Consider the following 15,321-nt stretch of genomic DNA (forward strand, 5'->3'; position numbering starts at 1 on the left):
CAAGCGGGGTCTAATTTCTAGGTCCTGTAACAATACCCACAGGTAAGACCAGTTAGGTGAAAACAATGTCATTCCTCACTCACACTGAACAAAATGTGGTTTTAGTCCATGTAAGAAGAGCTCAGGGATGATTCAGGATTTAAAATCCATTTGTAAATAGACATTTCTTTGAAACATCATTGAAAAACAGGACTAGAATTTTGTAAGAGCTTGACTAACTGGATCAAATGTTTGAAATAAATAGGGTGCAATTCAATAAAGACAAATGCAAAGTACTACCCTAGGTGCGAATAATCAGCTGCACAAAAGCAAGTGGGGTATGTCTAACTAGCCTTTGGTTCAGCAGAAAAGGCTCTGCAAGTACAGGAAAGCCCAAACTTCATACGAATTAGTAACAGGAAGCTATCAGGGAAAGGGAACACCATTTGGGGATATAAGAGCTGGTGTGCTAGATATTAAAGCAATCAAACTTATTACTTCATTTTTGTCTCCCACAGGAAGGTCTCAACTACAGAACTCAATATAATTTTGGTGAATTGGAGAGAATTCAGAGAAATACAAGGTGATGAAGTGGCTAGAAGACATGCTCTGTAAGTCAAAAATGAGTAAACTTGTATTCTTGGTTTATTTTGGGGAACAGAAAACAGTGGGGACATGGTATGGTCTTCACATATGTTAAAAGCTGCCACAAAGAGGAAAGTAGAAGGAAATTTTCACTAACTATAGGGATGAAGACAAGTAGTAATGGGCTTAAACAGCAATGAGGAGTTACTCCAAGGAAAAGCTTTCTAATGGCAAAGATAATTAAGGATGGGAATAGTTAGCCTACAGAAGCTGTGGAATATGCTAGACAAATACCTGTTTGGATTAATGTAGATATAATTCATGCTGCTGGAGGCAGGTGGATGCACTACCTAATTGCTGGAGGTCCTTTCTAGCCGAATCTTTTCTGATTCCTTGGTGGCAAAGTACTATCTGAGTGCTAAACTTCTGTATAATTTACATTACACACTGACATGTATTCCGCTTCCCATGTGTAAGGCAGTTTTATGTCTTGTGTTCACAGGAATAATATATTTTAATTATATTATGTACCGAACAACTCTTCACTTGTCTCCTTCCGAGTATTTATTGTAAAACCAAATCAATCCTGGCCAGAGAAACAGGCTTTATAGTATAGGTTTTTTTAGACTTCTCAGCGCCTAAACTCGCACCTCAATAGTAATACTAAAATTAAAACAACAACAAAAACTGTAAACGTTTTTTTCTGTCTACTACTTTGCTAATAAACTATTCAACCTTGATTTGTTTTCACTGGCCTTAGGTAACATTATAGGCACTGTTTTTAAGTACAGGTATGCACTTCAATATTGCTACTTCAGCAGTGAAATAGCAAATTTTGTAAATATTGCTATTTCAGCTCAGTAGTCTCCAACTGGTCTGAGTCAAGGATCACTACCCACTCTCAAAAACTCATAGATTATCACAATGAATCTTGGAGCTGAAAAGAATGTAAAAGTGCTAAGTTTCTGTAGACAAGCTGTAAATCAGTTATAAGTTTTGCAGTTCAGTGGCTGTTGACAAACTACAGCTTGAAAACCACAGCTATTATTCTAAATTACTTTGAAATATATGGATAACCATGCATTAAAAATTTAATTTGGATCAAGTACATAGCACTGAATTATAGCATTAAACATATGGTACCAAAGTATAGCAATTATGATAAAAAAAAGGCAAGAAACCAAAAACAGTAAAACTTTTTCAGAAAACTTTAACAGAGCCTATGTTGGCTGTCTCTGTTCTTAAGTCTATGCTTTCTCATTAGTCATTCTCCTTTTCTAATGAAGTCTTTCTTAAAGGGTAAGACAGTAGTAAAGGTGCTACTTGACACTGTTCCAGTCAAGGCACCAACTGACATTTTTGTTCAATGAAAATGTACAGCATAGATATAACATACAGTAATGATAAAACACAAAGTATTTCTGTAAATCACTAACAAACTTGACAGTTATCTAAGAATGCAGAAGAATATTATCTATATTGTAATAGATTCTAGTAATAGTAGGTTACCCTCCAGAAGAAAAAAACAAAAGCTGCTTTTGGGATTTCCTATCACTAGGACACTTAGTCAGAAAAAAAATTATTTAATTCAGGAGAATTCTGTTAAATCCCCCCCCCATGAATGAGTGAGTCAACTGCTTCATGGCTCAAACTCCTCCTTAAAATGAGGATGATGATTTTAATCAAGGTGTACAAATGATGTAAATAAAGCAGATCATATTAGATTTACAGACTCAAGAATGTACTTGCCTCACAGGTCTAGTGCTCCATTTTTAATTTAATATCCATGCACACTCAATTTAATATAAATTGGAAATATTTTAAAAATTGTACACTATTACATTTCTCAAGTGGAACACTTCCTTTCTGTTGGAATGAAAGTTTTAAATTCTTGGCTATATTTTCCTTTTGGAATTATAGTTCTTGAACACTGTCAAAATTGCAACTCTTCATTCTTATTTACCATGCAGGCAAAATTGGAAATTTAAATGATTTGCGGAAAATTCAAAGTCTTGCTGCAGTAAACAGTTATATAGAATAAGCTTTTAAATTCTAGACTGTGTCCTTGTAAAATTGTATTAAATATGCTTGGATTTTTTCCTGAGGATTTTGCCTGTTATGCAACTTTGAATTTTAATTTTTCAAAGTTGTTCACCTTTGGGCTTCTCATTGTGATCTGATTTGCAGTGTATCTAAAGAGTTGCTGATAAGCTATCTATTTTTTAATGAAACATTCTCATTTTCAGAACGAGGCAAAAATGTCTATATTACAGGGCAAAAGGGATCAACTTCTCATCTCATGTGCGTTTGATGTTATGTTTTGGAACAATTAAAATTAAGTCAAGGGTTATTCTCAGTTTACATCACTGAAGATGTAAAAGGAAAATCACTAACCTTTATTTCAATTCCCAAACCATATTCCTGGGTTGCACTATCAAACTTCTCAGCTCAGTAAAGAAATATGGGTACTCTGCAATTTAATAAAAAATAATGTTACAATTTCTTGCTACCTTAAGTTTAATTTTTGGAAAAACTATGGGTTTGTGCAGTAGCCACTGTATCTGCAGTGTCACTCACTCACAGTGCGTGGTTGATAGCAGGGATCTACAGTCCAGAGCACATGTTGAACTGGAAGACAACTGCTCCTACTACCTATAAAGTTTTCTATTGAGCAGAGCTGGAAACCAGAAAACCACTGCCCCACAGAGACTAAAGGAAGTGATGCACTCAGCAGCAGCATGAAGCTCCTGTCTTGCTCTACCTTGTCTTTACAAAATGAGACTGAGCAAACAAGATAGTAACTAAATTTCAAATTCAAGACAAACTAGGAGATGCTTCAGCTACATAAGGAAGAGGTTTTATGTCTGATGTTGCCTTCAGAACTCAGTGGAGGCCAGGAAGACATGCTACAGGCACACGTAATTCCTGCTCTTGTGTAAGGAAAAATGGATTTTGGAGCACTGTTCTTGAGAAGTTGACAATGTTTGGTATAATGCCATGATGCTACATGAGGAACACAGTGCCAATGTTCTGTGGCAAAAGACAGCAGTCCCCATGAGCTCCAAATTCAGCATGATTCTGCAAATAGAAGGAGCCACTGATGACCAGGTCATATTCCAGAATTACCAATGTGATTCTGGGATTTATCTTTTTTTAAAAAATGTCAACTCAGAGAGAGTCAACAGTAAAAAGTTCATTTAATAACTTAATATTATTACTTTCTACAAAAATGAAATTACCCTTGCATTAAGCATTTTATTTTGAGGAAAAAAACTTCAAACTTCAGGGACTAGCAAAACTGTGAAACTTTCCACTGGATAAAACAGTTGGTAAATTCTCTTTGGGGACAACTCACCTCTTCTGTTGTTGTTGAAAATTTCAAAGGAATAATACATTTTAATTTCACCAAATTAATATTTTTCTAATGGAAGTACTGTCTCAGAAAATGTTTAACTGACAAACATAACCTCTTTATGTTTAAAGCATACCTCACTGATTTTAAGATTTAATTCTTTTGCTAGTCAGAAACTATTAAAAAAAGGGAGCTGAACAGATGTGTTCAGGATATACATTGTATAATTTAATAGGTCTCTTCTATTTCTGATTTCAGTAATTCACTGAAATATTTATGGCCTTGCCAGAACAATGAATACACAGAGTTATCTCTTTAGTTATCATTATGCTGCTCCTTCCCAAGCAGCTCTTCCAGTAAAAGCTATGGTTCTAGTTTATTAGCTGAAGAATATTAAAGGTATGCTATCCTCCCAAGGCAGAATTGTCCCCACAAAGATGATCCTGCAGGAAATAATGTTCTCTTTCTGGTACTAAAAATATAAAAAGACATAGCAACATGAGTTTCAGCAAATGCTTGCAATCAGACAATATTCTTGGGGTCAACAGAAGATTCGTATTTTGATATTCAGCCCCTGCAAATGCATTTTTAATATCACTAGCCTAATTAACAAAAGCCAAGTTAGCCAGGGTATGCCTACCCACGTTACAATTACTTACATCTGGATCTTGATGTACAGACATAAACCAAAAAGGGGGGGCGGAACAGCCTACGCTTACACATCAACTTTTTCAGAACTCTCCTGGTGAACTACAGCCAATTATCTGTACAAAATTATGGCACTGTTGTACCTTTAATTTCAAGAACAAAATAGTAATCATGTATATGGCATTAATTCTGTTGTAACAAACAAACACACCAGGGCTGCAACAAATAAATAAAAGAAATACAAATACTTAATAACACTAGCTCTTCTCAAAATAGCAAAATTGTTACTTGTGAAGACTTGCTACTTCACCTTATAACTTTGTTCCACCCACACTGTCAAAAGAATAGGAACGGACAGCTAACACTTTGCTGAATATGGAATAGTTTTGGCAATTGACTATAATATAGTTAAAGAAAAATAAACTGAAGAAATAGATAGATTCCATATTTCAGCTTTTAATGCCTGAGATGTAAGACTTTGTCTGTGGCCTAAAAATCAAAAGCAACTTAACTATCAAGAGAACAAGCACTAATGGATGCTGACCACCAGCAGTTTGCATTGCCCTCTTTTTATAGACAGTCAGCATACAAGCAAAATGAATACAAAAACTGGGCAACTAAACTTCTGCCTGTAGGATCTTCATAACCAAATGTATAGTGACTACTGTGACTAGCAAGATCAATATCAGTAAGGTAAGTAGGATTTTTGGAAGCTATATTAATTTGGAGATCATTTTAGTGAACTTCAGCATGACTGCCATGTGTCAGATCACAGGCTGACAACAGATTAGAGGGACATGATGGGAAAAAACAGTTCAAGATGCACTGCTTGAGTACCTGCTGAGCAGAGAAACAGGCTTCATAGCACTTAATGGATACTGATGACTGGGATTATATCAACAGGAGCAAGATTGTATTTTTGGATAGAAATTTCAGAGGCAGAGTGAGGAAATTAGCAGTCAAAATACTTGAAAGCTGCATTATGCTAGTGCACATTTCAAAATGCCGATTGCCTGCTATTTTATGAAGAGGTAAGTATGTTCCAGGGTTAATCAGATTTTGGCCATTACCAGTACCAAGTGTATTTCTTTTCTAATTTTGTGATAGAAAAGAAGAAAATGCTTTCTCAATTCTTTTTAGCATGATTTGCACCATATGGTCTACTAAGTGCAGCCAGCAACTACTTTTAAATGCTACAGTTCTTTCAGTGAGGCATTATTATCCTTTGTATGGTGAAAGTAATTTTATGTCTTCAGGAGATGCTTGTATTCTACAAAGCAGAAAGGCCTCTCAAGACTTAGTTTCTAAAAATAGCTTACAGTCTTTCAAGAAGATGAAGGATGAATCTTTCAAGGGATGAGCTTGATTATTCTGTTTATTACTTCTTATTTGCATTTCTGGATCTTGAGGATCCTGTAGTAGTAAGCACTGAAAATGAGCTGTGGGGTTTTTTTTAATAGAGTCCTCACTTGAAGAATCACCAAATTGACTTCATATAGCTGACATTCAACCTACAAAGCTGAAAACTGATCTGCGGTATTATCACAAGACAATATGTGCTTGGAGTTTTTCAGAAATACACTGAACTTCCTTAAACCTCCTCCCTCAGGCAAAATGTCATGCTATTATGGAGGAAGAGGACAGTTTGTGTGGCTAATTCATAAATATGTCATTTTGACCTGGTTGTCAAGGATGATCTTTAACAAGGGAAGGAGTTTTCTTTTGGAAGAACACTTCACAACCTTGTCTTTGCACCTGGACTTTTTTTCACATGCATTGTAAATGAATCAGAAAGGTATTTTGGTTAGGGCTCCTTTACTTCACGTTGTACAAAATGAAGAAAATAATGAAAGAGAAGTTCTATTTAGAAGGTAAAATATATCATAGTGGTTGCCCAGCTATACATTTTTATCCACTTAGCAATCTAAAAAAATTAACTTCAATTCTCTAAGAATTCATTAACAAATTATTTTGTCATGGACATCTTTCCAGAAAAAAAGGAAAACGTTCAGTCTGCAATGTAATGTCTATTAAACTTTTTTATTTGATGTATGCTATTTATGAAATGCTACATACATGACAGCCCCCTTTTTATGACAGCCTATCTGCCAGAAAATTGAAGACCACATGGGAAACATTTTGTGAGAATCTGGCATAGAGGACTGCAGACAGAATGCTATTAAATAGTTACTCTGCCTTAACTACTATTTCTTTTTTGAGAAAGAGAGAGAGAGAGAGAGAGAGAGGGAGAAAGTGAGAGAGGTTTAAAGCTTTAATCTCATACACAAGCTCGTCAGAGCCCAAATCTATCTGTAATACTCTCCAAAACAGAATGAACTCAGAAGGATGACGTTCAATCTTAAAATCCTTCTCTGCAGAGCTATTTTTAGCTCTCAGGTTCATAAAATGGATCCCTGCTGTGGCTCCAGAGCTTTCTAACATGTATCCTACTTATTATGTTTGACACAACCACATGCTGGAATTCAGTTGCATTTTAGAACTAAAAGTTTTCCTTGCACCATTTCAAACAACTCTATGTGACAGAACTCTACCACTGTCAGTGGTGGAAAACCAATTATTTCCTCTCCTGGCCACTTACTCTTCTCACTTTTACCAGTAACTCTAATTCTAATATTCTGGATGCTTCTGAACAATTTTTTAATAATCTTATTTTGCTTTCTTCTCCGTAGAGTGATATAATAAATAAGCATTGCATAAATAATGTCAAATAAGACACTTTTCATATCTTGAAACATTTCCTCAAACATATTTATTCAGTCCCTTTCTAAATTAATTCCCAAAAAATGTAAAACTGATATTCAAATCTCTGATACAATCATTATTGTCAACCATAATTCACCAGCTTTCCAAAAACTCCTATAATGTGTCAGGGCATTTCTGTTTTGTTTTTGCAAATCAATCCATCTACACTGAATTAAAATTGACATGTCTGCTCAACTATAGGTAAATACAATCAAAATATACTATCAGTTCGATGATCTGAACTGGAAGTCATATAATAAGCCACAGTTGCTTCTTAGATTTCCAACTGCATGCAGTTTATTACAGTAACTGCTCATGAACTAGCATATTTTTTACTAATGGGAACAGATTTCTGTTAATGACCTGAGGATATACACGTATCTCCAAATGAAACTGCAGGCTACATTCACTCCCTACAGCAACGAAGTCTTCATTAAGACATTTTGATACATGTTCATGTAAATTCAGCAGAATAACATTTTGTAAACATTCCAGTATGAAAATAGAGCATTACAGTCAGGAAATTCTGCTAGTTTTACATGGTTCTGGAAATCTTCATATTCCTCATTCTGGCATTAATTTTCTGCTTTAAGTTTTCCAGAAAGAAATGTACACTGGAATAACTTTATATTCTACTTATAGTTTGATGAAGGTGCATACTGAACTGACGCTGAACCTGCACTGTCCTCCGGTGCTATGAATTACTTACTCTGCCACTTCACATCCAATCTTAAATAAAAATATCTATCTTCTTTGGTAAAGAACTGATACCAGATTTAAAAGCTCTGGAAGATTTCTTTCCTCCAGGGCATTTCCTGACTTCAAAATTCACATTTAAAAATGCTTAACAATAATGCTCTGATTTTCTAAAAATTTGGAGAAATCTTCTTGTTCTGATGCATCCTTTGCATCTTGGAAGAAGGATCTATATCTGTGTGGTTTAAGATACTGAGTTATTAAAGCTTATATTCCAAAATCCTGTTGACTTAGACCACATGCACCGCTTTTGTTTAAAGCCCACCAAGATCAATGGAAATATTTCCACCACCAAGTTTCAGTGAGTTTCAGGTGATTTCTTTTGAGACGAGGAAAGCCAAGTCTCTAGAATCCCATGTGATACTTACTTTGACTTCTTCCTCCTAATGTTTAGATCAAGATGACCTTGAACTACAGAAAGTCATCGGTATATTGGCTTTGGAAGACTGATGAATGCTATTAACGGAACCAAAACAACTTTTTGATATTATCCTTCCATTTTAACTTTCATGAGGTCTTTGTTAGGTAAAAGCCTGTTGATGAGCCCAAAAGTAAAGAGACTGTGCAAAAGGCAAGGGAAACAGAAGAACAAAAGTAAAAAGAAAAATTGAATCAACCGAGAGATCTCTAAATGATCTGCCCTGTGGCGGATAAGTCTCCAGTACCATCCCTTGGCTTTACTGAACTAACAGATGACTAATTTCAGCTCGCATACGACTTATCACTTGCCCAGTCAACCCTTCTAGAATGGGATGAAGTGTATCGTATACCTCTGAATTATTAAGTCTTTTCAGAAATGTTTGCCTACTCCCAGGTGAAACCTCAGAAGAATAAATATTTTCTTGATTTATTACACCACCGTATTCTTATTAAAAGCTAATAAAAGAGGAACAAAACTCTCTTTGGCTTAATATAAACAGAAGAAATTTTCAACTGACAATTAACAAAACAACATACATGCTATCAGAAAGAACATAAGGAAATACCTGATGCACTTTTCTGGAAGAATATTTACGATCCAAAAATATTCTGTGACTTCATTATAATTCAAAACACTGTTCGTTACAAAGATTTATTTAATTTACTTTTTTGTTCTTTGCTTACTCTATATATTTTCTGTAAAAGTCTCACTGTTACTTATTCCACAACCTTCAGTGAATTAGAAAAGATACCCAATTTACTTAAATAAGGTCATTATTCTTACACCGATTTGACACTGGTAAAATGCATGCAATAATCTGTCCTGAGATACCTGCTTAAAGTTAAGGAGGAAAAGGACTTACTATTTTAAGGGCATTAATATGGAAAACCACTTCTAACTCTAGAGAGATACCAGTTTTTCCTCATTCTGCATTCTATACCAGTCCTAGGAAGTACTGACTAAATCTTAAGCAGCCAGAATTTAGGCAGCTCTAATCTTGGAATGAAATGAAAAAATAATACAGTGAACAAATGCTACTGGGTGAAGCACACAACAGAAAAAGTGGCCCCATCACCATATGAAATCAGTCCAATTGTAGGAGAAGGTTCTGACTGTGAGTAGGGCAAGTTTAGGTTACAGTGAGGGTTAGGGTTAGAAAAATAAAGGGGACAGCCCTTAGCAGCAGCAGCCCTTTTCCCATGTTTGTAGGTCTTCCACCGTTCTGACAGACACTGGACACCTCACCCCTTACCTATACCACTGTCCTAACCCAGTCCAAACAGAATCTCTTCTCAGGATCATTTTTCCCACATTTGGAAAAAAAAAGCAACCCATGGTGACTACTGAAACAAGCTACTCACAATTAGCAAGCAAGACGCTATAGCCACAACATTGATGGAAGAAAGGAAGTATTTATGCACGTGTATACATGCAGACACGCACACAAAGATGCACACACTCACTCACAATCTACTTCCAAAATGGCACGGACAGACTTAGCAAGGTCTCTGGCTTCTGCTGCAAGAGCTGTTGTGACCGTAGGTCCAATCCTTCCCATCCGTGCAAGAAGTGCTTTAGTAGACAGTGTTCTTCTGTTACTGAAAGAACAAAATATAGTGTTTATTTGTAAGATTATAAAATAAATGGTTACTTGTAATAAAGTGAACTTGTGTTTCTAGATTGATTTTGGTCTCATTCTATGAACAAAAAAGATTCATACTACCAAACTGATGTTTGCCTCAGAAGCAGCTCTGTCTGTACAATAAAGGTATTAGGAAAGTTTAATTCAAACAACACACATGTCTCAAAATCTTATGTCAAGAACTCAGTGGGTGTCAGGAAAGTAACTTACTTCAAAGTAATTTTCATATTAGCATTTAAGAAGGGACACTGCTTTAGGGGAACCAGTTCTTACCTTCTATACTGTTAGTGAGTCAGTTGGTTACCTTAGGTTTGTGTTTTATACTGCAATCCCTTTACTAAAATAAAGTCTCTGAACTTTATAAAACATGCAACATCACTCTTGTGCAGTGCCAATGGGAACTGCATTTAATTGATTAGGATTAGCATATGACAACACAGACATCTACAACATAATAGTTGATCTGATCCCGCAGATTTTTTTGAAATCAAGTTCCAGCTATCTTCACTTAGATTTGATTTCCTTGAGAGCTTACTGAAAAAGATGGCAGGACAGAGACCAAACAACTCTTACATAAATATTAATGGAACACTAGCTGGGATATATAGGCACAATCATGCTGATATTCTGAAGGACCAGAAGCTGCTCTAAATGTGGTTGAATATTCCTAGGTACCTTTTTAAACAAGAAAAGTAATAAAACTTAAATAGATATACACATTATCAATTTATTTACACGCTACTGGATTAACGATGATGCAAAATCTCTTGGGGAAATGTAAAAAATATTTTAAAAAATTGTAACCCACTGCTAAGGTTCCTTGCAATTTTAACTAATCCTTAGCACATTATAATTACTTTATGGAAACATCCAGACAGCCATAGCCATGTAATTACTAACTGTTTTAATTTAATTATGAGGTTTTTAATGAAGCTGTATCCTGAAAGCCTAATTTATAATTCATGCCATTCCCTCTCTTCCAATAAAATGACACTCAGAAACACACAGCAAAAACTATAGGAAAAAATAGCTACAAGACAGTTTTTGGAGACTTTGAAACAATAGTAGAGTTTTTCAGTATTAATAGTGCCATTTCAATGTGAGTAACCATGCCATTTCATTACCTTAAAACTGTCGATGAAGTAGAGTTATCTGAAAGAATTTCATGAACAACCTGTTGGTCACAGTAAAGAAGTTAACAGTTTATAAATCGACATAGTCAAAAAGTTAATACCTTATAATTTATTGTTCTATTTGGGTGTGGGGGATTTGATCTGTAATTAGATTCTAGTCTCTCCCAGCTAGAAGTGTAAAAGTAAAACACTGAAATATTATAACCCCTTTAAATGAAATAAATACAACAACATGACTTTTTTTGTTTCATAAGATTTCAAAATATTATCAAATGTTACTTTTGCTGCCTTTTTCTTCTAGCAAATTTCACAGAAATTGGTGTGAGTTTGTGAAAAATTAGGTGGAAAAGATTATCTGATAAGTTTCATTTGTTTAGTGTATAGCAAAACATAAAGATTAAGGAAATTCCTACACCTACACCATCTTTATTTCTAGCAATGGAAGGATCTCTGCAAACTAGTTGATAGTCAGTTTACTATGTTTATTCCTCAGAAACATCATCACAAAACTTTTCCAAATAAAATATTGCTAGAAGTGAAAGGCAAAGTTACCTCTACAAATTGTAGCAATTTTTCAGTAGCCACCTCAAAGGTCTTCCTAGCTGATTCTGATTTCCGCAGCTGGCAGTCAAGCACTGTAACTCTCTTTCTCAAGTCTTGGATGTTATCCTGGGAAAGATATTTGAAGGCTTTTATTCTAACTATTTTCTCCCATGGCTCACATAGATAGATGGTGTGAATTGAAATGGATGTCTGAAATGTTAAACACAGTCTTTCCTACATTTCTGAAAAACATAGCAGTTCCTGAGGCAGGTATGCCCAAACTGTTAGTAAATCAGCTCCCAAACTGCAAGAGATCTTGGCAAATGATATAAAGATAAATTGAAATTGACAGCTAACAACAGTGATAGGGCTGAAACTTAAGAGAGTTTGAACTGATTCGTGAATGGATCAAAAATACCAACCTGATGGTGACAGTAGCTGTCAGCAGGGTGGCATAAATAGCCAGTATGTGAACAAACTCAGTCCACTAGTTCGCATCTGCACATCCTTTGGCCAGAGTAATTATGGCATATCTTAGAGAAAATTACCCCCTAGGATTTCTCTACATGCACTTGTATAACCTATTGATCAGTGTTAGGCATCCCTCTGTACTGCAGCTACAGAGACTGTGAGCCCCATTAGATCAAGTTCTGGAGGCTCAAGGTTTCACCTTGAGTCCCTGCCACTGTTCACGTGAGAGGATCACGAGTAAAGTTTTCACATGTATATGGGCATGTTTGTTTAGCTAAGCTGTCTGCTAAACAGCAGATCTAGACCAAAATACTCTCCAAAATTAAGAAAATATCACTATCATTAAAAATAAACTTTTACATCACCATAGGTGATCTTTTCTGAAAGCCCACTACCTACTATAAAACTTACAAAAAACCCACCAAAACCCACTTATTGCCTTTACTTCAAGCAAATGAGTACACACATTTGTTTGTATACACTGTACAAAGCTGCAGAATCATGAGCACTCTGAATGTCAAAGAACCTGTTGATTGTAACACCTAAATTTGGTAATCTCACTGTCCACTATTGGAGAAGGAGCTGGTAAGCCCTCAGAGGGACCTCACTCTTTTATACTAAAAAGAATGTACTATAGAGTTGGTACCTTCTTGATACTGCTTCTTTTGAATAAGAAATGCAGAGAATCAAATATCAACTCAGATATATGAGGGCTCACTCAGAATCACAGAAATTCAAGCTAGCATCTCAGAAACAACCGTCTAAGAAAGCAACCCACATGCTCTGAATTTCTTAAAATTTTGGTATTTATTCAAGTCCTAGAAAACAAACAGTGCTACAAAAATACCTGACATAAAAGATGGGGCATCTGACCCCAATGTTCAGAAAGAAGAACTTCTAGGGTGAGATTTGTCTCATCTCACACACTCGCAATTAGATGAGGGAAATTCCTCCCTGGGAGCTGCACATACTTGCTATGTTGCTTCTTTGCAGGCTTGTATACCGCAGAGCTCAGTTTTACCTTTTAATACCTTATAATATTGAAACAATTCTCATGATGAAATAAGGCAATATTTCAGTAGTTTTCTTTGTCAATTCATATGCACGTCCATTTTTCATATGAAAACCAAGGTAAACACACAAATGCCAACCTGCTTGCACTAGTTCAAACTGTGTGTAGAAAACGGATCAGCAATTATGGGGAAAAATTTAAAAGTGCCTCAAATATTTTATTCCTTAGCATGTTTTGAAATGCCTCACTGGAGACGAAGTGGTTTTAAAATATGAGGCTCAATAAAAAAATAATAAATTTTTTTGGCAGGATACTGTTTGTAGCATTTCAATGATTATCTTGATTATATCTAAATTTACTTAAGAACAGGACTGGACTTTATATTGCTATTATTTGCCTAACAGAAACATAAATATGAAGGCCATTTTTACAGAAATACAGAAGCATACAAATACACGTATAGTCTTTAAAGACAAGATATCTGCAGTCCAGAAGCTATTCCATGCTTTAATGCCTCAGATGTGCCATTTTGACCTATGACCCACATATGCTTCTAGCTCCTATTTTTCCAGCCCAAAGATATCTGGATAAAGGAAGACTCATACACTTCACATTACCCCCTTCACTATGCATCACTCCAGTTATTGAATAATACAAGACAAACAGTGACCTACTTTAGAAAAGCAGATGAAAAGAAAATGAAAACAAGATACATGACAACAGCAAGGAAACCATGGTAACTACGACAGGCGACTGCTTTGCTTACTTTATTTTGGCCAGAATGATCAGTGAGCTGAGCCTTCAGCTCTACAATTTCAGCTTCTAATAGGCGAATTACTTCTTCATAGTCCATCTCCATTCCACGAGCCTGTCTTTGTGCAGCTTCTGCAAGATGAATCCTACTTCGCAGAGCTCTTGTCTCTTCTACGGCTGCCTTGGCTTCCTATAGATGATAGAATTTAATTGAAAAGTTACAACTCCAGCTAACAAAGAAGTACAGCTTTAGCTCAAAAGTATTGCAGTTGGCATTAGGGCTACCTTTTAGTATTTATGGTTAGATGGTTCAATTGCTAATTTTTAAGGGTATGATGTGCAAACAAAGAACAGGTATTTACAGAGAGAGAATTTTCCCAATAAATTAAATCACAAATTCTATGATTACTGTAAATCTAATTGAAGGAAAGGTTTTATAGAAATGGACCTGATGCTGTTAATCTGCCCCATCACTTACATACTAAAAAAGTACTTTAATGAGATGTTATTTCATTTTATTATTGCCTGAAATTACACTCAATTCAGAGTTTGCCCATCCTGTAGATGGACTTCTAATGCAAGTATTCAGTCCATACTTCTTAAAATAAGTGCTGTTTTTAATTTTTTTGCCTAGCTGCTGTTCTTACATCGTTATCCTGTATTATCACAGAAAAGTGATATATAAAATTTATATATAAATAATGTATGGAAAATTGGAAAATAGGAACTGTTAGCTTTTAATTCAGCTAAAGTAAGCCCTAAATGTTGTAAAATCTGATTTTGAGAAGGATATTGCTCAGTTCCTTTTACTACTGAATATTAATTCAAGTTACCTTTGATTTGTAAATTTAGAAAGTTAAACTAAAGGACAACAGATGAGTTTACACTAGGAAAAAACAAACAAACTGCTCATAAAAAATGTAGATGTACAGGCTCACTGGCACCAAAACCAGTAAGCCATCTTGCCCCTTAGCTTTTTATTAATCTGTGTAACTTTATATGAATTTTCTGAATCATTAAAGTTATGAGCTTTAAATATACAGATTTACAGAGCTAGAAATTCCTCATCTAAGGATACTTAGGTGAATATCCTATTCCTAGTCTACCCATTATATCTTATAGCTATATGGTTGGGAATGGAACTAGAGGGGAAACAGGTAGGGGTAGAGGAGAAACACACTATGAATCTATAATAAGTAGGAAATAACCTTCTAGAAACTAGGCTTGAAAGCACGGTTTCTGAAAAACCTAAGTGACCAAATC

At 35.3% G+C, this 15,321-nt stretch overlaps 1 protein-coding gene across 7 annotated transcripts in view; it reads right to left on the reverse strand.

Annotated features, from left to right (window-relative positions):
* The window catches only part of STXBP4 (syntaxin binding protein 4), a 78,176-nt gene that overhangs the window by 33,444 nt on the left and 29,411 nt on the right, over positions 1-15,321 (reverse strand). For 6 of the 7 annotated variants that reach the window (XR_012625989.1, XM_074847410.1, XM_074847409.1 and 3 more), the window contains 4 exons: positions 14,072-14,248; positions 11,832-11,948; positions 11,271-11,320; positions 9,972-10,102 (listed from right to left, as the gene is read on the reverse strand). Coding sequence is in view for 5 of the 7 variants with exons in the window: in XM_074847410.1 (XP_074703511.1) it covers positions 9,972-10,102; positions 11,271-11,320; positions 11,832-11,948; positions 14,072-14,248 (475 nt within the window). In the remaining 2 variants the exon portion in view is untranslated. Of the gene's footprint in view, positions 1-2,958; positions 3,035-9,967; positions 10,103-11,270; positions 11,321-11,831; positions 11,949-14,071; positions 14,249-15,321 lie in introns of all 7 variants that reach the window. The other variant, XR_012625990.1, reaches the window with a different exon arrangement.

This window comes from Strix aluco, chromosome 21 (genome assembly GCF_031877795.1).
Source record: "Strix aluco isolate bStrAlu1 chromosome 21, bStrAlu1.hap1, whole genome shotgun sequence".
NCBI classification, from domain to species: Eukaryota; Metazoa; Chordata; class Aves; order Strigiformes; family Strigidae; genus Strix; species Strix aluco.